This window comes from Hippocampus bargibanti, linkage group LG01 (genome assembly GCF_051943395.1).
Source record: "Hippocampus bargibanti isolate YZ-2025 linkage group LG01, ASM5194339v1, whole genome shotgun sequence".
NCBI lineage: Eukaryota > Metazoa > Chordata > Actinopteri > Syngnathiformes > Syngnathidae > Hippocampus > Hippocampus bargibanti.
In genome coordinates this window covers 26,273,334-26,299,885 of record NC_142734.1, presented here as the reverse complement: position 1 = coordinate 26,299,885, position 26,552 = coordinate 26,273,334, and the positions used below count along the sequence as shown (strand labels likewise).

The 26,552-nt window shown below is 45.1% G+C and overlaps 2 protein-coding genes and 1 long non-coding RNA gene across 3 annotated transcripts in view; 2 read left to right on the top strand and 1 right to left on the bottom strand.

Annotated features, from left to right (window-relative positions):
• LOC148903614 (uncharacterized) overlaps positions 1-8,510 on the bottom strand; it is a 34,656-nt gene extending 26,146 nt beyond the window's left edge. Inside the window, exon 1 of the long non-coding RNA XR_016116198.1 lies at positions 8,224-8,510. This is a non-coding gene — a long non-coding RNA (uncharacterized LOC148903614). The remainder of the gene's footprint in view (positions 1-8,223) is intronic.
• A 141-nt stretch (positions 8,511-8,651) lies between these two features.
• LOC148903613 (sodium- and chloride-dependent taurine transporter-like) lies at positions 8,652-22,698 on the top strand. The gene is made up of 14 exons (XM_089005832.1): positions 8,652-8,828; positions 9,913-10,142; positions 10,216-10,350; positions 12,747-12,981; positions 13,060-13,192; positions 13,265-13,399; positions 13,956-14,059; positions 14,171-14,295; positions 18,662-18,774; positions 20,141-20,278; positions 20,373-20,475; positions 21,347-21,447; positions 21,524-21,694; positions 21,788-22,698. The coding sequence occupies exons 1-14, from the start codon at positions 8,818-8,820 to the stop codon at positions 21,944-21,946; spliced, it is 1,893 nt and encodes a 630-aa protein (XP_088861958.1). The 5' UTR covers positions 8,652-8,817; the 3' UTR covers positions 21,947-22,698.
• On the top strand, positions 22,189-26,047 carry LOC148903612 (sodium- and chloride-dependent taurine transporter-like). The gene is made up of 3 exons (XM_089015985.1): positions 22,189-22,305; positions 23,367-23,534; positions 23,628-26,047. The coding sequence occupies exons 1-3, from the start codon at positions 22,189-22,191 to the stop codon at positions 23,784-23,786; spliced, it is 444 nt and encodes a 147-aa protein (XP_088872111.1). The 3' UTR covers positions 23,787-26,047.
• Positions 26,048-26,552: the final 505 nt, after the last annotated feature.

Genomic DNA, 26,552 nt, shown 5'->3' with positions numbered 1-26,552 from the left:
GGAGGTGATGAAACATTGTAATGGTTTCCCCAAATTCCCCAAGAGGAAACCGTGAACTACAATGTGGCCCACAACAACAAAAAAATAGTTTGACACCCTTGATTTCACCACTTGACCGGCTGTTCCTAATCAATTTAAATCTTTATTTCTTAAATTGTCTTAAAAATCTTGATTGCAAAACCATAGCGCCCATTTAAATTACAACGGGGAAGTCCACGGTAAGTTGGAAGTCACTTCAAATGCCTCCAAATTATGTATCGCATTATTTTTTATTACTCTTTAACAAGAAGTTTGATGATCTACACGTAGAATCATTTGCACACAGCACGTGGAAATGATTCAGCGGAAGTTTGCCACCTCGTGTTTAATATGTAAATCATTCGTTTCTTGATCGACTAACGCCGGCGTTCGTGGATCGTGACTCGTATGATTCCAAATTCATCTTTCATTAACAATCAGGCACAATGATACGTCCGCCGCGGTCATTGCTCACCGACCACTCGTTGGACAAATTGTGGTTTGAGCAATACCAGGCGACCATCCACGCTGTTAGCAAGTTCACGTTAGCAGCGGCTGCTTGCTCCCTAGCATGACTTATTAATGCTTGCCAAAGACCAAACCCAAATTTCAAATTGTTCCATGTCAACCACAATAAGTCATTTTCTACTTTGAATTTGAAAACTTTTTTTATCGGTGGTCCACCCGGTTGAAGCACAGGTGTCAAAGCCCGGGGGCCAAATCTGGCCCACCACATCATTTTATTCGGTTTTATAGTTCTGAAGAGTAAAGCATAAATGTTTGCAATCGATTAAAGAAGTCCTTCTGTATCAATTCGAGCCGTCAGGACTCCAATATAGCATCCCAGAAAATGCACAAGATGGCGCCCAAGCTCCATTGGAAATGGGTTTATAGTATAGTTTATGGGTTTATGGGAAATTGGTTTATAGTATAGTAGTCCTGGGGCAACACACAAGGATTCACCATCACGTTATTTATGTGTTTTCCTTCTAATTTCGTCATCAACACGGATCAATATGAAGTTTTCAGACCAAACAAAGTTCCCAAAATGCATTGTGTGTCGCTTTCTCGGTCAGGGGCGTTCCTGACGTCACGTCACGTCACGTCAGGAATTGTCACCAACTCGAAAACAAGACTTCCTGAATATTCAGTGCGAGTCTTAAAGCGTGAAATATAGCTATATGCGGTGAAATCTTTGTAAAATATGCTCAGTAGAAGTAGAAGTCATTTCAAGTGATTTTACAAATTATGGACACAACTTGCGTCGGTTGTCCTTTAAGAAAAAAAGAAAAGCAAGAAAAAGAGCGATTGAAATCTCAAAGGGGCAACACCCCTTGGAAGTTTTTCTTTTTCCCTCTCTCATTTGACTTTGGCTACTTGATATTCAAGCTTTGTGTTCAGTGGGAGCCCACACTTGCATTTTGGAACGTTTGCCTGCCTTTGGGGGGGCCAGAAAGCTCCAAACAAAGCCTTCCTATCGCCGGGGTGACGTCGAAAGAGCCCAAATGCCGCTTTTCTCTTATTTGCGGCAGCGATAAATTGAAGCTGAAGTCGAAACTGTGCCAGTCAAACACCATGTGCAAGGCCGCAAACGCTGCGCAGCCTTCACGTGTTGTCGCCGATGCTTTTGCTGAATCATGCCCGCGTGCTCCATTGGTAGTACATCCAGCCGATTTTCAAGGTTAAACTGTAATCAAATTGATCTTTAGACAAAATTGCCCCTACCCCTCTGTGGACTGCATACTGCATACTGTTGAATTGTTAAAGTTTAAAAATTGAGAAGTAAATAAAATATTTTTGATGATTAGCAGGCCGATATACTAGAGTGACAAGAATGCAGGCCCCCCAAAACCGGTCGCCAGCCAATGTATGCACATTGGCTGCCAACGACCATTCACGTTCACAATCGCACCATGGGACAATTTCAAGTGTTCTGCTTTTGTACAACATGGGAGTAGAGGGGAGTACCCGGAAAAAAGCCACCTGGGCACAGGTAGAACCGTCGCTGAATTTGCCCATTTCCAAGCCATTAGAATGTTTCAACCCCTCCACACATTACATACAGAGCACACAACAAATTAATGAATAACTATTTTCAAGTTTGAAGTAAAAAATAAACGGTTATTGTGGTCTACATACGACAATTTGAAATTTTGTTTTAGACTTTAGCAAGCATCATGGCACTTCACATGCTTTATTTGCATTTGCGGGCCAAATAAAATGATGTGGCGGGCCAGATTTGGCCCCGCGACCTTGAGTTTGATAGTCAGGGATTATGCAGCTATCTGAATAGAAAGAGAGCTCGCTTGCTCGTTCGCTAGCTAGCCAGCTCGATAGATTACCATGGAATTTCACAAGTTTGATTAGCTTTTTTGGGCAAGATAAAATGACGTGGCAGGCCATATTTGGTGTCAAATGCACTATGGCATTGTGCTGTCAAAATCGGCACTTTTAGCCATTTACAATTTGTTGTTGTTGTTTGTGCGTGATACCAGTGTCTGAAACTCATGACAAAAGGTTACTGGACCCCAGGGCAGACAACTCTGAAAGGTTGCCTGCCCAGCCATAAAGTTGCCTGCCTCATTTTTCACAACTTGAAACACAATAAAACGACTAATCGCCAAAAGAAAAACATTGTGGCAAAGTATTAAGGATTGATAATCAGATAATATAACAGAAGCACACTTTAAAATTAAGTAATTGATGTACCTAACACAAATGCTCCCTTGCTTAATTTAAGGTAAATATCCCTTGCTGATGGTTTTGCTTCAGTTGTCGTTTGTCCATACACTGTTCGGCATGTTGCACAATGCAATACAGTAAAGTCTCGTTATATCGATATCGGCTATATCGATAGTCTGATAGATGTATCGATTTCGAAATCGGAATAAGCAATGGTTTGATTTAAAAAAATATATATTTGTTTTTTGTTTTTGTTGTTGTTTTTTTTTCTTGAAAAAGTTGTCAGCCACGGAGACGTTCTGTAAGTTGTACGCCCGACGTAATAATTGCATTCCGCAGGCGTCCGGGCAGATGTTATTTCAGACACTGGTGATACGCTTTCAGTGGTGTTAGACATAAAAATCAAAAAGAAATTTAGGTAATATTTTTTTCCGTGACTGTAGTTTAATTTGCCCTTTCAATGACATTGGAGGAGATGTTTTGATCGGACACCGTGGACAAAGGCTCGGACCCAGAAAGATTGTCTTTTACTGCTGGCAGGAGACGTAGCCATTCATGACAGACATCTGAATTCTGCAGCCCTCTGCCAAGCTATTTATTGAGAGTATATGCAAATTAAAGTGATACATTAGTAAAACATAATTTTCTTGATTATAATACCACGCCTTTGGATGTTCAGAGCACCGACAGCTGTAAACAATAAAACGTAGATATTTTAATTGGTTGTCTTTACATGAACTGATAAATTTGTAACCTGGCTCATGAGCTCTTCCTGTGAGGGAGTTCCAAGGCCAGATCTCCTAGATGAAGGTGACAGTTTAACTGGGCTGTGTCTGTTTCACTCAGATTTACTGTGGCCATCTGCACCTTGACTCTGGGCCTATTGTTTGGTTGGCCAGCTAAGCATGGGATGTTTAAATATGATAATTTCTTATTCTCCATCAGACATTGAAAACATTTTTAAGAATCAAATTTTACGTTCCGTTTATTTTTCCTCGACAAGAATCACCATTGAACATGAAGCAATCTCTCTCAAAATAAGTCTTCGACCGTGACTGCAAACGCGTTACATAACAAATGGAGTTGGTGGAGCATGACGTGGGGCAAATTGCATCAAATACCCTTGTCATGCGCAGCTTAAAAGGGGTCCAGCGTGCGTGAGAGTGGGACGCTAGTTGGCTTCCGCCAATTCCTGATCCCCAGCGCAAAGCCTGTCAAGGACCCTTGTCGTCGGTCATTGCCAGCCATTGTGGAGTCCCTATTAAAGCCACGAGTGGCTTCAAAACTGACTGGGGGGACTGCATCCACGTTTCCTTATTAGGCTCTGTTAAAGGCTCATAGCGGACTTGTTTACAGTGCAAAGAAGATAAAGCACGCGGCGTGACACAATGGAGGACAAGGACTCAAAAGTGGCCCACATACCAGAACTGCTGCAACACCTTCACGAATACTGACGAGAAAAAAAAATGTCGCAGGGGACCCTGTGCGAAAACAGGTCGGCGATTGTATTGGTCAAATAGATTCGGAGTGCAGGATCAACAGGAGCAACAATCGTGGACACTGAGTATTTGTTACATTAGCAAGTGAATGTGTACGATAATCAGCTTGACAAAATCCAACGTGTCCGCTTGGTGTGGATTCTAGCATGGTTCCCGAACCCGATTACTTGGTATCTAGCGCAGTGGGGCAATGAAACATGGGTAGGATTTAAGCCAAAGGTGTCAAAGTCATTTTTTGCTGAGGCTCACGTTGTAGTTACGGTTTCCTCTTGGGGGGGCCGTTATTAATTTGGGGAAGCCATTAGAATGTTTCATCCCCTCTACAAATTACATACAGAGCGCACAAGAAATTAATGAATAACTACCGCAAGTTTCAAAATCTGAAGTCAATAATAATAACTGTTATTGTGGTTTATATGGGACAATTTGACATTTTTGTTGGGAACTTTAGCTTCTCTTGCCCGAATGGCTTCATCTTCGGAAGTCACGGCCTTGCGTTTAGCGTTTTTTAACGTTTTTTTTTTCTCTTATGAGCAAAGGAAAAAGTAGAAGCAGAAGAACAGAATATCAGAGCTGCTGTAAAGGCAGCCACTCTAGCAACGCCATCCTGAAGTCAAAATGAGGATTTTAAAATTCATATTTAAAAAAATTAAATAATGTGACATAACACATAGAGACAGACACATTTGTGTCCATATTTTGGAGATTGGCTATCTATTAGCTATCTGTTAGCTGGCTGGCTATTTGGCTGGCTATCTGTTGGCTATCTATTAGCTTTCTAACCAGCTATCTATTAGCTATCTATTAGCTAGCTATACCTACCGAGCTGGCAATCTGTTAGCTACCTATTACCTAGCTTGATAGCTGGCTATCTATTAGCTATCTATTAGCTAGCTAGATAGCTTTTTATTCATTTGAGTTATTCCGGGTTGAGTGAACGCCGGCGCATGTGGCTGCTGTTGCTCACCCACAGAAAAATGTATCCTATGACTGTAAAGTGACCTTGAGAGTTTTGAAAGGTGCTTATAAATGAAATTTATTATTATTATTATTATTATTATTATTATTATTATTATTATTATTATTATTATTATTATTATTATTCAGTGAATTTAAACTTGCGGTCCCAATCGGGTGTTGTACGAGTACTTCTGTCAAGTTGGTTCTTTAACCAAAATAAGAGCATAATTCACAGTTTGTAATTTTCTGACTGGGGGGGTTGGGATTGGCGACATGAAAAATCGTCTGACGAAATTGGCCTGGTCACTGTGTACGATTGACACAAACAATTTCGTAACCGAATCGTTTCCCAAGTCTTGCCAACTGCCTCGGTCGGGTTCACGTCGTCACGAAGTCTGGCATAATCATCGGAATTGTATGAAATAATAATAATATGACGGCTGAACAAACCTTTTCATCGATGGACCACTCCTGTACGACTGAGAGCTTACACAGACGAATAATAATAATAAGACATTTAATTTCTAAGGTCCTTTGAAAACTTACTTTGAAAGGTTACTTTACAGTCACAGGATACGTTTTTCTGTGCGTGAGCAGCGGCAGCCACACGCGCCAGCGTTCACTCAACCCAGAAATAACTCAAATTGATACAAAGCTGGCTAGCTAAGAGATAGCTAAATACAACCACAACAAAAACATAAAAACATGGATAGTTGAAGTCAAATCTCAAAAGACAAATCCGCGCTCCAGCACAGTTTGATTTTCGCACCTGTGAAGGACTCGTTGAGCCTGTTTGGGAATTTGATTCATCTCTAGGCTATGCTAGGTCAATTGACGTTCTGGGAATAGCTTTTTATCGACGCGCTCAGCGCATCGCCGCAAAATAATGAACGAGTGTTTAAAGGACAACCAACGCCTCCGGACAAGTTGTGTCCATAACTTTTAAAATCACTTCAAATGACTTCTACTGAGCATATTTTACAAAGATTCCACTGCATATAGCTATATTTTACGTTTTAAGACTCACGTTGAATATGTACGATTCCTGACATGACGTCACGTCAGGAACGCCCCTGATCGAGAAAGCGACACACAATGCATTTTGGGTACTTTGTTTGGTCTGAAAACATTGTGTTGATCCGTGTTGATGGCGAAATTAAAAGGAAAACACATAAACAACGGGATGGTGAATCGTTGTGTGTTGCACCAAGACTACTATTTGATACTAGTTGACACAAATTCCCAGCAGACAAATCAGCCCATTTCTAACTGAGCTTGGGCGCCATCTTCTGCATTTTCTGGGAGCTACATTGGAGTCCAGACGCCTCAAAATGAGACGGAAGGACTTCTTTAATCAATTTCAAACATTTATGCTTTCCTCTTCAGAACTTTTTGAATCATATTCGTAACTGGATGAGTAACAAGAAAGCATCTTCTCCGAATCTGAAGCCATTGTTTTGATTCTAGAGCAAGGCAAGACGTCCTGGCGTGACGTCACGAGCAAGGGGGCGGGACCTTCTGAAACTCGCCATTTCCAAGGTCATTTTGAAGTAGTTTGGGACACTTCACACACGTCATTTTTATTGGTGTTTTGCATTTGACTAAAAATATCAGCCTGCGTGTTTTGGGTATTTTAGATGCTATAAAACCTTTTTCTGATGTAAGTTAGGAAACAAACAAATGGTGTCGGTTGTCCTTTAAGTGTAATTGTCAGTGGACAAACAATTGGACATCGCAGTTTCATTCTTAAGTTACTTTAAATGTGTTTCCTTCATTAAAAAAACAACAACAAAAAAGAGACAGTGTGTGGAACATATTCTAGAAATCTCTCACTCGTGTGTAGTTAGTGTTGAAATGATCCCCCACAAAAAAAAAAATATTTTGCCATTTGGAACAAATCATTTGAGCAAGTAGATTTTTTTAAAGATGTCGCCTCGATTGTATATTATGTCTGAAATTGCCGTCTCCCTGGTCATGATGTGGAAAAGGCCCCTGGAAGCAGACGTTTTTTTTAGCCGCATTACCAGCAGCAATTTGTCTTTCATCAAAGTAGGCTGATGCGGTGCTTGGTCGCAGATTAAAGCATTTTGCCTTTGTTTCATCTGATTATGACTCGTCAGATGTTGCCAAACTCACTGTGTCCACATCTCCGCTGAGATGAAAACCTTTTAAATTTTTCAAGTGCAGTTCGCGTTCTAACAAAACACATTTTACTCTCTGCGTGTGCTTTGTCTGTTTGTATGTGTGACGCTTGACCTCTTTGCCTTTCTATTAGCGTAGGATCGACCAAATGTCATGAAGTTCAATGGAAAAGGGTCCTCACGTCTGTGTCGTGACTGTCGATTCATATCATCCAAAGAAATATCTTTTGTGTCAAAATGTAGGGCGTAGCCGCCGGAGGTCCTACTGATTGAGTCCACTGGTTTGTCTGAAGAAGAAAATGGTGGGCGGCTGACTGACAGACCCAGACAAAGCTCAAAGTGAATTGTCAACAAGTTACGCAACCGCGCACCCCCCCGTCCCAACATGCATGTTCTTCCATTGCGAGCTATCGCTGAGTCTCGCGAGATCTCGAATGCGAGGCGCTTCGGAGAAGAACAGAAGTGGTGTTGAATTCTCCCGCTCACACATGTCGCTAGTTGGCCTCCTGTCTTCATGCGTGCAGTTTGCACATTACACTGCCCCCTGCCCCCCACCCTCCGTGCCCCCATACCCCTCTTGGCGCTGTTGTTTTTTTCGTTACCACGGCCAGCCTCGTTATCTTTCGGCTGCGGCTCCTGGAATTCGCATCCGAGATAAATAGGCAGGAGGTCAGCTCCATTTCACATTCACAGCGTTTAGTTGGCTCACCAGAACAAATTTTTGCGATGTTCATAATGGACACGCCAAAGTGACAACATTTAATTCAAGTGTCCACTAATCACAATTTAATGCAGATCTTTTTTTTTTCGGTTCCGGCGAAAGGAGATTTTGGGGCAAAGGTGGATCCAACCGCAACCCGTATGCCGACCATGCTCATTTTTATTATTAGAAATAAAGACAAAAAATCATTTCAATCACTCACCATTGCGCTGGATTTTATCTCTCCTTCTGAATTGTCATTCAGGCTCTTCCCCCTCTCCCAAGAACCGCTCAAAACATTCTTGTGTTTGTTTTGCTCACTTCAAGGTTGAAGTTTTTCCTCCTGTGACCGAAATGCCGGTTTTGACAGAGGCATCAATATAAAGATATTTATTTAATGGGGTGGGGAGAGGCGTGGTTCAAGGCTAACTTTGTTTTCCTCACTGATTTTTCTCGTGAGTCTCTGACTTGAATTTGAAATGTGTGTGTGCGTGTGTGTGTGTGTGTGTGTGTGTGTGTGTGTGTGTGTGTGTGTGTGTGTGTGTGCGTGCGTGTATGTGTGTCATCCACAGGACTATGTGGAGGTGGGGTTGGGGAGCCGTGGGAAGTGGAAATTTACAGTCTTCCATGTTTGTACCTGAGTGGTGTGTCAAAGCAGGGCTCCGTCCAATCCCCGCATTGGATTTAATTGTCTTGAGCCGAGGGGGGCCGGCCTCGCTGTCAGATCCGCTCGGGGTGGCCGGAGCTGGCATAAATGCACTTGGTGCACAGGAATGGTGACCGTTGACAGCCACAGACTTTGGATATTGGCGCAGCCATGAAGGAAATGTAAGTTTTCTTGCCTCTCTTTCTCAATTCTTTTTGAGTCATTTGGTTTCGAAGGTCGGCTTCCGAATGTGTTTCTCAATTGTTCTCTCAACCGTGGTGGCTTCGATCTGGTTGTCGTGGCCCCTCTTATTTAGAATGCTTTTCTTTTGCCGTGGGAAAACGCCGGCGGCGGTTTGAATCCGCTTCTCTGCCGCAAGCAGGTGCCGTGGGAGGGTCATTCGCAGCGGCAAAAGAGGGAATCGAGGGAGAGGATGAGACGAGCAATGGCTGAGATCCAGTTATGTAACGGGGAAGGGAAAGCCACTCAGTTTGACTTGCCATGCATAACGGGGGCGAGCCAAATGCCAGAAAACGGCGATGCTGTGCTCACGCTTGGACGAGGGGCACCGTGGGGGGAGTTTGGAGGTGAAAGAACTCTGTCGACAATGTTTGATGGAGGCGGTGTGTGTGTGTAAAATGTAATCTTATCTACGATTGTCCCACTCTGACTTGATTTGGCGCCACTGTGGCCCAAGTTCCAAGTTTGTCAATGTTGGGCTACACATTCCAGTTGAGAAACGTACGTGGTGCCCCGCGACGTAGAAATCCCGCCTTTCTAGGAAACTTCCATTGGCTCCACTCACCATAAACTCGAGTGTAAGCGGGCTCTGCGTTATCGTCTTCTCTATATTTGTATCTCCCGGTGCTGGAGCGCAAGCAAACTTTGGCAGCTCTGGAGTGCACCTCGGTGATCATTCTTTTGCCAGTCAACCAGCCGGATGCCCATTTTGCATTTTTCAGCATTTAGTCACCTTTTGATTGATTGACGGCGTCTCGAGTTTTAAAAAAGAACCCCCCCACACCTCCCACCACCAATGATGCGGGCGGTGTCGCCCTTTTGAAAGGATTCCCTTAGACGAGGACTCTGCTCTGGGTTTAAACGGGCCACCCAAACATTTCTCGGATCTGGAATGACCTCGCCACGGCAGGCACTCAGATTAGCCAGATTAGCGCCACGCCGGCGATGATGCGGTCGCGCCAAACGCAATCGGGAGATGGCATTATCTCCCCTGAATGCCCTCTGCTGCCTCTCATTTCTCCACAGCGTGGCCCAAAAAGAGAAGCTTCAATGCCTGAAGGACTTCCACAAGGACACACTGAAACCCTCGCCAGGGAAGAGCCCCGGCACCAGGCCCGAAGACGAGGCGGAAGGCAAGGCTCCACAGAGGGAGAAGTGGGCCAGCAAGCTGGACTTTGTCCTGTCGGTCGCCGGCGGCTTCGTGGGACTCGGCAACGTCTGGCGTTTCCCTTACCTCTGTTACAAGAACGGCGGGGGTAAGTCGCGGGCGCCCCGTCAGGGACGACGGCCCCGGGCGGTCTGACGGACTTCCCGGGTTCCACTCTCCAGGTGCCTTCCTCATCCCTTACTTCATCTTCCTGGTTGGGGGGGGCCTGCCGGTTTTCTTCCTGGAAGTGGCGCTGGGCCAGTACACCTCGGAAGGAGGCATCACCTGCTGGGCCAAACTCTGCCCCATCTTCACGGGTCAGTCCAAACGCCAGACGCTCAAGGACTTCCAAGTCCCCTGACCCCACCATCCCGTCATCTTTCGTCGGGTTCCTCGAACGTTGCAAACGTGTGTACTTGTCGCCAGTTGAGAATCCTTGAACATGGATTTGCGATGGTAAAAACGGCACCACTTCGGAACCAGACTGAAAAACATTTGCCGTTCAGTAGGATCCCGACTTGAATGAAAAACTTTCAGTTTAATATGCGATTCTTAATCAGCACAGAGGATGATTGAAATAATTTGATGTGCCCCTTGCGGCATTTTGCAAGGCACAACCGATGCATAGTAGGTTGTCTGTGTAGTAATACATGGATGAGATCATGGTTGTCATGGAAACAGACAGGAGTGAAAAAAGACGCATTGCCTAGCAACGATCGCCACGCGACGTGTCGCCACCGCACGGTTTTTGTTTTCACACTGAGGATCTACCGAAAGACTGCGGCAAGCTGTTTTCTGTCTGGGCCCGTGAACATGTCGAAGTCCCAATTCAACGCCCCGTGAACCCCCCCTCCCAATTCTCTGCAGTCAGGTTCAACTGTCACCGTTCGAGAGGGTGGTCTGCGCTTTCTGAGGCAGAGTTGCCATCTGGGGTACCTGAGAGTCTTTTATCACACCTGTCGCACATCGGTTTGCTTTCTGCGCAAAAGGGTCGTCAAAGATGTTCAGTATAAAAATACTGTGGGTGGGTATCAAGAGGAAGCAGGAATTCGGTTTTGAGGTTCACCCCAAGTTCATCCCAAAATAGCAGCAAATCATAAGAGATGTTTGCCCCTCATTGACCTCATTAATGGAAATGACCCATCGGTGGCATTAATGAGTCGCCCAACAACGCGGTTTCTACAGATGTCTTTTTCAGGATCTCCTTGCGTCGTGGGCCCACCCAACGTCAATGGCTCAAGGGGTCTAACAATGGACAAATTGTCCTGAAATTTCAAAGCAAATGTGCTCCCAATATCCAAACGCCAACCAAATGAGAGAAAACATCTTTGCATCTCTGGCCTAATTTGCTGTCATTTGGCGAGTCCCTGGGCCCTTTGACTCTTTGGTGATGACAATGAGATCGTCAGGAAAAATATTTGGATAATAGGCAGGGGATACTTCAAAGCGGTTGTCAGCCAATCGCAGGGCACAGAAATTGACAACTATTTGTGTTCACACTCCCATCTAGGGACAAGTTTAGAGTGGTCAATCAGCCTGCCATGTATGTTTTACGGATGTGTGAGGCAACAGGAATACCAGGAGAAAACTAATGTTGAGTCTAAAGTTAATGAAGAAAATTGAGTTTGAAGACAAGGTACAGGTACCTGCCTGTGTTGAGCAGGAGCTCATTCTAAAACGAGGGACCGGCAACAGAAAAGGGCTCCATGCCCTCAGAGCGTCTGAGCTTAGTTCTCCTCTAGTCGTGTCTGGTCCGCAGAGCGGAAGCCTGGTCGTGTTTGAGAGGTTAGGAAGGGCCAGTTCCATTTTTCAAGATTAGGACAAAATCTAAACCCCACGATCTTACAAAAAACTCAAATGTAGCCAGTGATGCGATGCCAGGGCGGGAGCCATGTGCTCTCTCTTTCGAGTACCTTTAAAGAGCTGTGCGGCGGCATTATGGAGCAACTGGAATGGAGGATTGGCATAGATGACAGTTTCCAAGTGATCCCAAGACAAAGGAGAGGCTTGATTTTGGCTGGCTGGTTTTGACAACGGTAGCAACGGATGTCTTTGGGTCTCCTCTACTTTCTGCACCTGGATAGGATTTGGATCTCCGAGTACACATCCGGACCTTGCGCAAGTCAATGGTCCTTAAAAGCTTCACGTTTGGGACGAATCTCTTTGCACGCTGCAGACTAAATGAGGAAGGGCCCCTCTCACAATGGTTCCAAGTGTGTTGACCGCACCGTGTCAAATCCTTGGTGAGTTATCACTGCGCAGCGGTTTGGTTTTATGGTCGCCGCCGACAAAGTTAGCCGCAGTCCAAGAATTTCGCAGAATAAAAGCCATTATCTGGAAAGACAACCTCACGAGTAATGGTGATGTTAGAAGTCGCGTCACGTCCGACGTTTTACTTGGAAGACCTTTGGTCCTTCCGCCAATCTTTGTTGGGAAGGCTCCTGCACGTTGTGCTCCGAGTGAAAGCAGAGCATGATTGTGGATTTGGCATCTTTGTAGCGTTTTTCAAGCATCGCTTCCCAAATGGCACCCGAGTCGATTGCGATCCGCTGACTGTGAAGCCACTGCTTACGTTGCCGCTGTTTGCATTTGCCAGGCCACTTGGCATGGGATGCGTTTTACTTGGATAACCCCGAGGACCGGAAGCGGAACCCTCGCAGCAGCCGTTGGCGTTTCGGTGGCCCGTTGATCGTCCTCTTCCTTTTGTCGGCAGGCATTGGCTACGCCTCTATTGTGATCGTGTCCCTGCTGAATATCTACTACATCGTGATCTTGGCCTGGGGTCTCTACTACCTGTTCCAGTGCTTCCAGCCCGAGCTCCCCTGGGCCAAATGCAATCAGCCCTGGAACACGGAGCAATGTGTCGAGGACACCGTTCGAAAGAACAAGTCTCTTTGGCTGCTGGCCAACACCACCAATTTCACCTCCCCTGTAACCGAGTTCTGGGAGTGAGTATGAATCCAAACACCGTTCGACTGCTTTTCATACGTAGCAGCAAGCCGATACGTGCCGTTGACGTCGCACAGACGCAACGTCCTGAGCATCTCGTCCGGCATCGAAGACATCGGACCCCTCAAGTGGGACCTGGCCCTCTGTCTCTTCGTGGTGTGGGTGGTCTGCTTCTTCTGCATCTGGAAAGGAGTCAAGTCCACCGGGAAGGTGAGTAAGGATGTTCGGTGCACGTTTGGGGTACGACTGGAGCAGAATGACACGACTTCTCCTTCTGTGTAGGTCGTGTACATCACCGCCACATTCCCGTTTGTGATGCTGATTGTGCTGCTGGTACGAGGAGTCACCCTGCCAGGGGCGGCTGAGGGCATCAAATTCTACCTTTACCCGGACTTGACGCGCCTGCGGGACCCGGAGGTAACCCTGGAAATTACTGACACTCTTGTTATTTTAATCTACAAAGCTGTTGTTGGGTCAGGTTTGATTTTGAATGTGTTGAAAGCTAAATTGCCAACGAGGCAGAAGGCCCATCGCCTTCTGCCTCGCCCCATTTGAGCTGCCTGCTGACAGCGACTCTAAACTAAGAGTCAAGGCGGAAGTTGTGTGTATGAAGATGGAAAGTAACTCCAACTACGCCTGCAGAAAAAAAAATATTATTTTGAACCTCGCCCTAAAAAATTTATTGATAGCACATACGTTATCATTTGGAGGGGGGTAATCTACCTCATGAAAATCAACGGAGAAATGTTCTGCCTTATCTTTTCCCTTGACGGGAAAGCCGCCCCACCCAAGATGGCTGCCAATTGAGCATATCCACTAGCTGGTTCTTCTAAAGCACACCGTCCCATCTTGTCTCCGCATCTGCGGTGATGAAATGAAAACTGACATTGCTTTTAACAAACAGCAGTCGGACAACCGGAAGTCACACACTTGAGCTTAAACCCCCCGCCCCCTTCTTGTCTCGACCCCCAAGGTGTGGATTGACGCGGGGACGCAGATTTTCTTCTCCTACGCCATTTGCTTGGGCGCCATGACATCCCTAGGCAGCTACAATAAGTACAAGTACAACTGCTACAGGTGAGCGAGACCTCCTACGAGGTGGGGCGCGGGAGCCGGTCGGCAAAATAAAATTTTGCCCACATCCGTGTTGATTAACAAGCCGCCATGACCTCTGTGTGACTCACATAGGGACTGTTTGCTGCTGGGAGTCCTCAACAGCGGCACCAGTTTTGTGTCTGGCTTCGCCATCTTTTCTGTCCTGGGCTTCATGGCGCAAGAACAAGGGGTGGACATTGCTGACGTGGCAGAGTCAGGTACGAGGACGCCCCGCTGCCCAACTAAAAAGACAAAGGCATTGGAGATTTGTCCCAGATCATCCCTCCCCCCCCCAAAAAAATGATGGTTCACTTGGCCAGAGGCAGGTTTTGGGTCAGGTGCTAGAGTGCTAGACTTTGAAAGTCTAGCACTCTAGCACTCTGGCCACCATTGAGCCCGAGAGCTCAAATAACACCACTGTCTTGTTTCCTGCGCATGGGCCGTTTTTAAAAAAAAATGCTCATTTACATGTGTTTTGGTGATGCCGACAAAAGCAACCTGGCCCCATTGTCTGATGTTACGGCTTCCCAACCACTTACTCCACAGGTGTCCAAGTCAAGGCCCGGGAGCCAAACCTGCCCCGCCACACCGTTTTATTCGGCCCGTGAAAGCAAACCAAGCATGTCAAATGCCATGATGCTAGCTAAAGTCCGAACCAAAATGTCAAATTTTCATATGTCAACCACAATAACAGTCATTATTTTTTACTTCAGATTTGAAAACTAGTTATTCATTAATTTGTTGTGCGTTCTTGCTATAATAATAATAATAATAATAATAATAATAATAATAATAATAATAATAATAATAATAATAATAACAATAATATAATAATACATTTCATGTTAAGCACCTTTCATGTTAAGCGCCTTTCAAAACAGGATAAGTTTTTCTGTGAGTGAGCAGCGGCAGCCACACGCGCCAGCGTCCACTCAACCCGGAAGTAACTCGGATAACATAGTTAGACAAATAGATAGAAAGCTAGCTAGCAAGCCAATAGATAGCTAATAGCTAGCCAGCAATAATATGTCAAGGGGACGAAATATTCTATCATTCTTTAGCTTCCCCAAATTTAGAACGCCCCTCCCCCTCCTCGGAAGGAAATCGTCACGACAATGTGGCCCGCTGCAAAAAATTAGTTCAAGTACATTGGGATCAAAAGTGTGGAGGCGCTGCTGCCGAAATGCGAGTGTGCTCAGCCAAGACAATCGCACCATGTTTTTGTGGTTTAGCCTGAGATTAGATTGGATGCATACACTCAAAAGCTTGTTTCTTCCACGATGCATTGTTAAAGAAATTTTTTCTCCCCGATCCGCTGTTGGTTACTGTCCACCATCAAGAATGCATTTATCATTTGGTGTCATTGTTGGTATTTTCGTGCAACCCCTTTTGTTCACTTGGAAATGCCAGAAAATCAAAACTTAGTCTGTGATTTGAATTTTACTTTGGACTTCGATCCATCCATTCATTGTCTGCCGCTTATCCGGGGTCGGGTCGTGGGGGCAGCAGCTTGATTAGGGAAGCCCAGACTTCCCTCTTTTGCCCAAGCCGCCTCATTTGGCTCCTCTCCAGTCTCTGAGGGAGAGCCTGGAGACCCTACGGAGAAGACCCTACTTTGGGATAATAATAATAATAATAATAATAATAATAATAATAATAATAATAATAATAACAGTAAAGTCTCGTTATATCGATATCGGATATATCGATAGTCCCGGTTATATCGATACTATTTCGATGCACGCACTGAGAAAATTACATGCAAATAGGGTCGGATATATCGATAGTCCCAGTTATATCGATATTTTTTCGGACTCCCTTGAATATCGATATAACGAGACTTTACTGTAAATTACATGTTAAGCGCCTTTCAAAGCTCTCAAGGACACTTTACAGTCACAGACAAGCATAAGTATTATAGTAAATAAAATATAATCACAAATACAATGCAATAAATAAAATACAATTTTAAATAGAAACAAGAGAGCTACACAGAAAATGCAATTTTAAATAGGTGGGTTTTGAGATGGGACTTGAAGGTGGGAAGAGAATCGATGTTACGAATGTTGGGAGGAAGTAAGTTCCAAAGTTTGGGGGCAGAGCAGCTGAAGACTCTGTCACCCATCACAGAGAGGCGGAGGGAGAAAGAGGATTTGAGGGAACGAGAGGGAATACAAATTTGAAGAAGGTCTGATAGGTAAGGGGGGGCCAAGGTTATGGATAGCTTTAAATTTATATAGAAGAATTTTAAAGTTGATTCTGTATTTGACCGGGAGCCAGTAGAGCTCGTGGAGGACGGACGGTGGTGATGTGGTGAAAGGATGACGTTCTGGTGATGATCCGAGCTGAAGAATTCTGGACAAGTTGAAGTTTGTAGAGAGGTTTCTGAGGGACACCAAAGAGAAGTGAATTGCAATAGTCAATTCGGGAGGTGACAAGACCTCGAGGATACGAGGATAGCAGTGGTGTGAGAAGTGACAGACGGGCGAAGACGATTGATATTGCATAGGTGGAAGTACGCAGACTGGGTTAAGTTATTTATATGGGAGTGGAAAGATAGTGTGCTGTCAAGAATGACACCTAGGCTTTTCATCTGATGGGAGGGAGAAACGATAGTGACAGAGAAACAAAGCTCACCTGTATGGCACATCAAAATCAAAGTAAAAGTCAGCTTTATTGTCAAATATGCTAATATGCATGACATACAGCACAGATGAAATTACTGTCCTATTGGACCCAGCATGCAAGGCACTTATAATGACTTAACAAACATAATAAACATGAAAATGCCAATTTGCTGGGAGAGGGGAGTCGCTGCGTGGTCACGCGCCGCCATCTTTGGGAAAAAAAAAAAACAAAAAAAACAAATAACATGACATCACAAACACACAGAGAGTCATTCATTATTCAGGACTTGCTGTACCCTCTTTGTGATGACATGAAGCAGTTCTAGATGAAAGAGGATAGGATCAAAGCATCCATTTCAGCAGTGGATCGATCAGTGATGTCATGGTGGAATTTGCACGTCTACTACAAACTAAATGTTGATAGCAAACACGAAGCTGTAGCATCCATCTCCTGTCCCACATAAATCTGCTTCAATTCCAAGCCGCGGCAGTTCTACATCCGCATCAGCGCTCTCCTTTCTTCTTATCGCGGGCTCCTCAAGCCATGCATCCATCCAACCGCAGACATCGACAGCTCTCAGTAATTAAAGGCGTGTTTTACGACGGGTCAAAGAACGACTCGCTGAACTAGGTGAGCAATTACAACGGAAGTTAAAGTACACTTGCTCCATTTTCCATCATGCTGGCTTACTGTTTGTTTACATTCGGACGACGCCTTTGTTATCTTTATTGGCCCCCCCGCGCGAACGCCGACGGAGCGTCTTGTTCTTCCTTTGTGGCTTCTGCACGCGCAATGCGCACTTTGGACTTGTGTTTTTCTGTTATTTAATGGAGGTGCCAGATGGTGTCACATTTGGTTGGTGTAGGTTGATTAGGAGGGGGCAGACGGTTGTTGGATTGGATTGGATTGGATTGGATTTGCCTTTATTAGTCTCGCAGTGGAGAAATTTACATTTCACAGCAGCAAAGTGATGAAAGGAATGAAAGTAGAAAAACAAAATACATGGGCTGCTGGAAAGGCAGCCACTCGTGCGGCGCCGTCTTGAAGTCAAAAGAACAAAAAAAACTAAATAAATAAATATGACAACACGAAGACAATATGACAACACAAAGACACAGAGCGTCATTAATTCTTAAGCACTTTCTGTACCCTCTTTGTTACATGAAGCAGTTCTCGATGAAAGAGGAGAGGATCAAAGCATCTTTCCACCAGTGGATCAGGGACATCATGGTGGAATGTGCACGTCGACTACAGCTAAATGTTGAAAGCAAACAAACAGCTGGAGCATCCATTGACGAAAAGAGATTGTCTCACATCTCCTGTCCCAAATAAATCCGCTTCAATTCCAAGCCGCAACAGTTCCACATACGCATCGGCACTCCGCGCTGACACTCCTTACCGCGGGCTCCTCAAGCCCCTCCATCCAGCCGCAGACTGTCCAACAGCACCGACCTTTCCGCTGAACAAAGCGGGGCTGTGAAGATGCTGCCCATTATAGGCGCAAAAAAGCACAATGGCCCCAGAGCTGTCCAGCAATGATAGTCAAATGGCACCGACATTCCTCCCATTCAAAAACAGTACTGGCATGTTCATGCTGCCGAAAAGGCGCAACCGCTCAGCACAGTCTCCTCCTTGATGTGGACAAAAATGCTGAAAAACAATCCGTATCCATTCCACATGACGCACAACAACACAAAGTGACAAAAGAAAACACAAAACAAGACAAAAACAACAAAACAAAGCAAGGCTCATGAGAGCACTTGCTGACGGCTGTCTACTCGGGCGCCATCTTGCTACACCTCACTTGCTCAAACTGGTCGATTGATTTGAATGATTGAATTTTATTTTGGGTTTGGGGATATCGTCCAAGCTTTAATTGGCCAGGAGTTGTTAACTTGACCCTCCCCTCACCCCCCCCCCCCCCCTTCCCTGCCCCCCAACATGTTTGACCTGCAGGTCCCGGCTTGGCCTTCATCGCTTACCCGAAAGCGGTGTCCATGATGCCGCTGCCAACTTTCTGGGCCATCCTCTTCTTCATCATGCTGCTGCTTCTTGGTCTTGACAGCCAGGTGGGTCCTAGATCTTTGACGTGGGACGCCCACAAATACAAAAACATTTGACATCTGCTCCACAATAAAACATAATAATAATAAAAATAAAATAAAAAAACTGACATGTTCTCCCCAAAAAAAACTGTTTGTTGAGGTTCGCAAACAGCCACAAAGGTGTTCAACGAATCCCCAAAGGGTTTTGCCGGTTCGAAACATTTATTGCTTGTCACTATCATATGTTCCAAATTTCAAAAATCCAACAAGAAAAAGTATTTTGAAAGTAGCCATTGGACGGACAAAGTGTGAAAAAGCCCGTTGGTGATAATATACTGTGAAAAACGCAAGAAACCGGCGGCGTTGGCAAAAGGTGAGGACCAAAATACAAAACAGTTTGCCTGGGCTAAAAAAACAGGAGAGCAAGAAATTAGGATCCCTTGCAAGAAGAAAAAAATACAAAAAAGTGGGTGCGGAGCTGTGACAGTGGGATGAAGAATATCTGGTAATTTGGGTTTCCAGAGTTGTGAGCAAAGCTGGAATAGCCCAGAGGAGTCTTTCAAAGGCGGATGATGATCATCATTAATAATAATAATAATAATAATAATAATAATAATAATAATAATAATAATAATAATAATACCTTTCAAAATGTACAATTTACATTCAGTGGATCCGAACATTATTGGTGTGATGTACGATAAAAGGGTTTCAGCAAGAATGAAAGGAAAAGTGTATAAAACGGTGGTGAGACCAGCCATGATGTTTGGACTGGAGACAGTGCCACTGAAGAAAAGACGCAGAACTGGAGGTAGCAGAGCTGAAGATGTTGAGGTTTTCTTTGGGAGTGACCAGGTTGGATAGGATTAGGAATGAGTACATTAGAGGGACAACTCATATTAGAGGCTTTGGAGAGAAAGTCAGAGAGGCCAGACTGAGATGGTTTGGACATGTCCAGAGTAGCCAGAGTGACTATATCGGGAGAAGGATGCTGAGCCTTGAACTGCCAGGCAGGAGACCGAGAGGAAGACCGAAGAGGAGATTTATGGATGTTGTCAAAGAGGACATGAAGGTAGCTGGTGTGAGAGAAGAGGATGCACAAAACCGGGTTAGATGGAGGACAGAGATTCGCTGTGGCGACCCCTGAAGGGAAAAGCCCGGAAGAAAACTCCCTCCAACGAGACAAGCATATTTCCGAAATGAAGTTTGTTTTTATTTCCCCTCAAAGACGAAATCCAAATCGCCCACCAATGTTTCTCTGTCTCATTTCCTGGGGTGTGTTGACGTTTTCACGTTACTAAGCCCTTCCCACTGCCGTCTCGACCGCAACATGGCTGCCCGTCGTTATTCAATCCAAAGCTAGTCTTTGCTGTCTGTGTTTTTGTCTTAGTTTGTGGAAGTGGAAGGCCAGATCACATCCATCGTGGACCTGTACCCAGCCATCCTCAGGAAGGGTTACCGGCGAGAGATGTTCATCGCCGTCATGTGTTTCATCAGCTACCTCCTGGGACTCGCCATGGTGACTAAGGTCAGTCATTTGGCGTCTCACGGTGACCTCTCTCTTGTGTGGGGCGAGGCATTGACGTGACCGTTTGTTCGTTTGTTTTTCTTCTTCTTCCCAGGGCGGCATGTACGTTTTTCAACTTTTTGACTACTACGCGGCCAGCGGCGTGTGCCTTTTGTGGGTGGCGTTTTTCGAATGTATCGCTGTCGCCTGGGTTTACGGTCAGTGCGCCCCACTTTCTCCTTGGCTTGCTTTTATACATGTAATGTATTATTATTATTATTATTATTATTATTATTATTATTATTATTATTTTTTTTTTTTTTTTTTTTTTTTTTTTTTTTCTCCTCCGAGCAGTGGTCATCCCAAAGTCTTGCAAAAAAACGCACAACACGTCTGCCCGCCTGGTTTAGTTCACACCATTTGTCACGCTTGAGCTGATGGGTTGCTCCCATTTATATATATATATATATATATATATATATATATATATATATATATATATGTATGTATATGTATGTATATATATATATATATATATATATATATATATATATATATATATATATATATTATATATATATATATATATATAATATATCGATATATCCGATATGTGAGTGTGTGTGTGTGTGTGTGTGTATGTGTGTGTGTGTGTATATATATATATATATGTTCACATGTATATGTACTTTATATATATATATATATATACATGTATATATATACATATCTACATGTATACATATACATGTAGATATATATAAATATAGATATTTATTTATTTATTTATTTGTTTATTTGTTTATTTGTTTATCCATCTTTTTCCCCCCGCTTTGCTCCTTAGTTTTTGTTTGTTTTTGTTTTTTTTAAGCCTTGATTAAAAAAAAAAAACAAGGGTATGTGTGAGTGTTTTTTTCTTCAGTGACTGAATGACTCAGTGAACTCGTTCCGGGGCCACAGCGGGTAAATGTCAAGCGATATCTTTGTCGCAAGATACAATATGATTTTCCCGCCCCGATAAGAGCTCGTAAACAAGGTGGAGGTAGGCAGCCAATAATCAAAGCGCTCTTTCTCCTCACCTTTGGGCAGGCGTTGATAATTTCTACGACGGGGTGGAGGATATGATCGGCTACAGACCCAACCCGTGGATGAAATGGAGCTGGACCATCGTCACGCCAGTCCTCTGCATGGTGAGAGCTCTGCCCAAACGCGGCGGCGTCTGTAGCGCCCGCTCGAAACTAAGACCTGATGGCATGTCTGTCTCAGGGCTGTTTTGTCTTCTCGCTGGTCAAGTACAAGCCGTTGACCTACAACAAAGTCTACGAATACCCCGACTGGGCCATCGGTCTGGGCTGGTTCTTGGCCTTGGCCTCCATGATCTGCATCCCCATGGTGATGCTCATCAAGATCCTTCAGTCCGAGGGACCCCTCATTGAGGTGAGCGGGTGGGGACCCGGCGACCGATCGCTCCCTCCGCCGGTTGTCCATTTGCCGGTCACCGATTGGCTTCTTCTCCCCGTTTGGCCGCAGCGGATCAAAGCGGTGGCGGCGCCGGCCAAATCGGGTGTGAGCTCCCGACCTGAAGAATACGCGCCGGCCAAAGGCGGCGAGCTGATGCAACCCCTTGACCCCAACGGGAACGACGGCTCGCTCAAGGCCACCCACACCATCGTGGAAACCACCATGTGAGAGAGAGGGAGACCATCGTGACAGGAAGTCCATCCTTCCGCGTTCTTCTCCGATTTGCCCATGTCGCTCGCTTTGCATCGACCGGCCCGTTCGCCTTCTGGATTCTACCCTTTGCTCTCAATGAGGGGAAATGTCTATCGATTAATCGATCGATTAATCGACTAATCGGTCTCAATGTGATTTTTGTACCATATCAACTTGATAACGTTTCAACTGTGATTGAAGGCTGTAGTTTGGCACTGATGGTAGATTTGAATCTAGATTACGTTGACTACCTTTTCTCGTCCATTCCCGAGAGGCGAGGAATTGTTGCGGCCGACAAAGAAGCGGGAATGAAATCTCTGCAACTCGGCCGACCGGTTGGATGTGTTGCGCAGTCGGCACGTCGTGTGACGCCACGCCTGCTTTCGTACACATGTCATGGTCGTCGGAACCACGGCGCTCGGCGGAAATGACGTAGATCCGATACGATGCAGTGTTTTTATTAGAGGCCTTGGACAAATTCAATGAGAAGTAAAAGGAAAAAAAATAATTGTATCAAAATCGCAACGATGAAAAAAAAAACTTTTTAGTCTGTCGACCTCTTTTGTGACTGCGAAGGTCAGTGCCAGTGCATTGTTGTTGTTGTTGTTGTTGTTTTGTAAAACCTCTCTTTGCACTTTATTGCCATCTCACTGTTCTGGTAGCGTTTGTTTTTAATGTTGCTGTACATCACAGGTGTCAAAGTCAAGGCCCGGGGGCCAAATCTAGACCTCCACATCATTTTATTCAGCCACAAAAGCAAATCAATCTTGTGAAATCCATGCTCATTTATTGAGTGAGCTAGCAATGGAGCTAGCTAGGCATCGAGCTAGCTAGCTACTTTAACACTTGTGATGTAAGGGATTAGCCAGCTAGCTGATTAGAAAGAGAGAGAGTTAGGTCAACAGGTGTCAAAGTCAAGGCACAGGGGCCAAATCTGGCCCACGGCATCATTTTATTCGGCCCGTGAAAGCAAATCAAACATGTCAAGTGCCATGATGCTTGCTAAAGTCTGAACCAAAATTACCAATTGTCCCGTCAACCACAATAGCAGTCCGTCTGTGTAAGGTCTCAGTCGTACAGGACGGGTCCATCGATGAAAAGGTTTCTTCAGTCCTCATCTGTACTTCTTTGAAGGTGTCGGACGTTTCGCGTCTTATCCAAGAAGCTTCGTCAGCAAACTAAAGTCTTACTGGTAGTTTCGGCCCTATATATATCCCTACTGTCCAGACGTGGCGCTGTCGTCAGTCAGGACAATAGGAACAACCAGTGGAGTGGCAGGGAGTAGTCCTCTGCTCCCACCAACCTGAGAGCAGGGACCAATCCTAGCAGATTCCGGCACCGCCACGTCTGGACAGTAGGGATATATATTGGGCCGAAACTACCAGTAAGACTTTAGATTATTGTCTTCTCGCTGGTCAAGTACAAGCCGTTGACCTACAACAAAGTCTACGAATACCCCGACTGGGCCATCGGTCTGGGCTGGTTCTTGGCCTTGGCCTCCATGATCTGCATCCCCATGGTGATGCTCATCAAGATCCTTCAGTCCGAGGGACCCCTCATTGAGGTGAGCGGGTGGGGACCCGGCGACCGATCGCTCCCTCCGCCGGTTGTCCATTTGCCGGTCACCGATTGGCTTCTTCTCCCCGTTTGGCCGCAGCGGATCAAAGCGGTGGCGGCGCCGGCCAAATCGGGTGTGAGCTCCCGACCTGAAGAATACGCGCCGGCCAAAGGCGGCGAGCTGATGCAACCCCTTGACCCCAACGGGAACGACGGCTCGCTCAAGGCCACCCACACCATCGTGGAAACCACCATGTGAGAGAGAGGGAGACCATCGTGACAGGAAGTCCATCCTTCCGCGTTCTTCTCCGATTTGCCCATGTCGCTCGCTTTGCATCGACCGGCCCGTTCGCCTTCTGGATTCTACCCTTTGCTCTCAATGAGGGGAAATGTCTATCGATTAATCGATCGATTAATCGACTAATCGGTCTCAATGTGATTTTTGTACCATATCAACTTGATAACGTTTCAACTGTGATTGAAGGCTGTAGTTTGGCACTGATGGTAGATTTGAATCTAGATTACGTTGACTACCTTTTCTCGTCCATTCCCGAGAGGCGAGGAATTGTCGCGGCCGACAAAGAAGCGGGAATGAAATCTCTTCAACTCGGCCAACCGGTTGGATGTGTTGCGCAGTCGGCACGTCGTGTGACGCCACGCCTGCTTTCGTACACGTGTCATGGTCGTCGGAACCATGGCGCTCGGCGGAAATGACGTAGATCCGATATGATGCAGTGTTTTTATTAGAGGCCTTGGACAAATACAATGAGAAGTAAAAGGAAAAAAAAATAATTGTATCAAAATCGCAACGATGAAAAAAAAACTTTTTAGTCTGTCGACCTCTTTTGTGACTGCGAAGGTCAGTGCCAGTGCATTGTTGTTGTTGTTGTTGTTGTTTTGTAAAACCTCTCTTTGCACTTTATTGCCATCTCACTGTTCTGGTAGCGTTTGTTTTTAATGTTGCTGTACATCACAGGTGTCAAAGTCAAGGCCCGGGGGCCAAATCTAGACCTCCACATCATTTTATTCAGCCACAAAAGCAAATCAATCTTGTGAAATCCATGCTCATTTATTGAGTGAGCTAGCAATGGAGCTAGCTAGGCATCGAGCTAGCTAGGTACTTTAACACTTGTGATGTAAGGGATTAGCCAGTTAGCTGATTAGAAAGAGAGAGAGCTAGGTCAACAGGTGTCAAAGTCAAGGCACAGGGGCCAAATCTGGCCCACCGCATCATTTTATTCGTCCCGTGAAAGCAAATCAAACACATCAAGTGCCATGATGCTTGCTAAAGTCTGAACCAAAATTACCAATTGTCCCGTCAACCACAATAGCAGTCCGTCTGTGTAAGGTCTCAGTCGTACAGGATGGGTCCATCGATGAAAAGGTTTCTTCAGTCCTCATCTGTACTTCTTTGAAGGTGTCGGACGTTTCGCTTCTTATCCAAGAAGCTTCGTCAGAAAACTAAAGTCTTACTGGTAGTTTCGGCCCTATATATATCCCTACTGTCCAGACGTGGCGCTGTCGTCAGTCAGGACAATAGGAACAACCAGTGGAGTGGCAGGGAGTAGTCCTCTGCTCCCACCAACCTGAGAGCAGGGACCAATCATAGCAGATTCCGGCACCGCCACGTCTGGACAGTAGGGATATATATTGGGCCGAAACTACCAGTAAGACTTTAGATTACTGACGAAGCTTCTTGGATAAGAAGCGAAGCGTCAGACACCTTCAAAGAAGTACAGATGACGGCTGAAGAAACATTTTCATCGACACAATAACAGTCATTATTGACTTCCGATTTGAAAACTAGTTATTCATTAATTTGCTGTGAACTCTATGTGTAATATGTGGAGGGGATGAAACATTCTAATGGCTTCGTAAAATTCATAACGGCCCCCCAAGAGGAAATCATAATCACAACACGGCCCGCAGCAAAAAATGACTGAGACCCTTGCTGTCGAACATGCAACGCGTTTTAGCAGGAACTATGTTACCATATAAATTGTGCAGTTTCTTAGTGTTAATAAATGTAGTCGATACTTGTAGGAATCGAAAATAATCCACAATCCCCCCCGCCCTCCTTTTTTTTATATTCTACATTCTGAAAAGCTCGATTGCACTCATTTCAACAGCAGATGTCCTGCTTTCTTGTTGTTAGTGTTTTTAATCAACTTTTGTAGAGCAGAACAATCGTTTGTCAATCACACCTGCCTTTTGTAACAATTTTCTACATCACACAAAAGCGAATGATTCCTTGAGCAATTGTTGAAATGTGTTTCAATGACACAGTGCAATCAATGGTCAGCGCAGGAACGGCAACTTGGGAATGTTAGATTAGCAAATGAGAGCGAAATTGCAATACCCTCGTGAGGGGGAAAAAAATGAGGTTGCCCTTCAGCTTCATCGGCAAGGGACAAATTTTTTTTGGACGTACCAAAGTATGTTTGTATTCTCATGTTTGTCTCCATTCAAGATGCACATTGCATCGTTTGCGCCGACACTTGGAATAAAGCGTTTCTCGGACACGCTCGACTTGATGCGTCTTTACGACCACCACCACCATAAGAAAGTGGAGGATAAAGACTCAAGACTGAAAATTATTCTGGATTGAATGAGGTCCTCCTCCCTTCCCCTTCCCGCCGCTTCCGGGCTCTCCTTCAGCCCTTTGTACTCTCTGACGTGGCTCATCAACGCTTGACCTGAAGGATAAATCGATTACAAAGTGTCCGACTCCCATCTATCTGTCGGGCGCCGCTTGTCTTGCTGACAAAGAAGGGTTGAGGGAGGTAGGAGAACACGCATGCGCTTGCACGCAAATAGCGGCAATGACAAATGATCTTTGATCAAGCAAAGTTGGATGTAAACACTGCGTGCTTGATGAGGGCAGCGTCCACTCGGAGGGAAACCTCATGAACTCGCATGGTGGGTCTATTTCAGGTCAAAGCAGTATAACAATCAAACTCGGATATTACCTCTCAATTCTTTATCCGTTACAGGCCTGGCTTCCAATATGTTGAGAGGGGTGGTG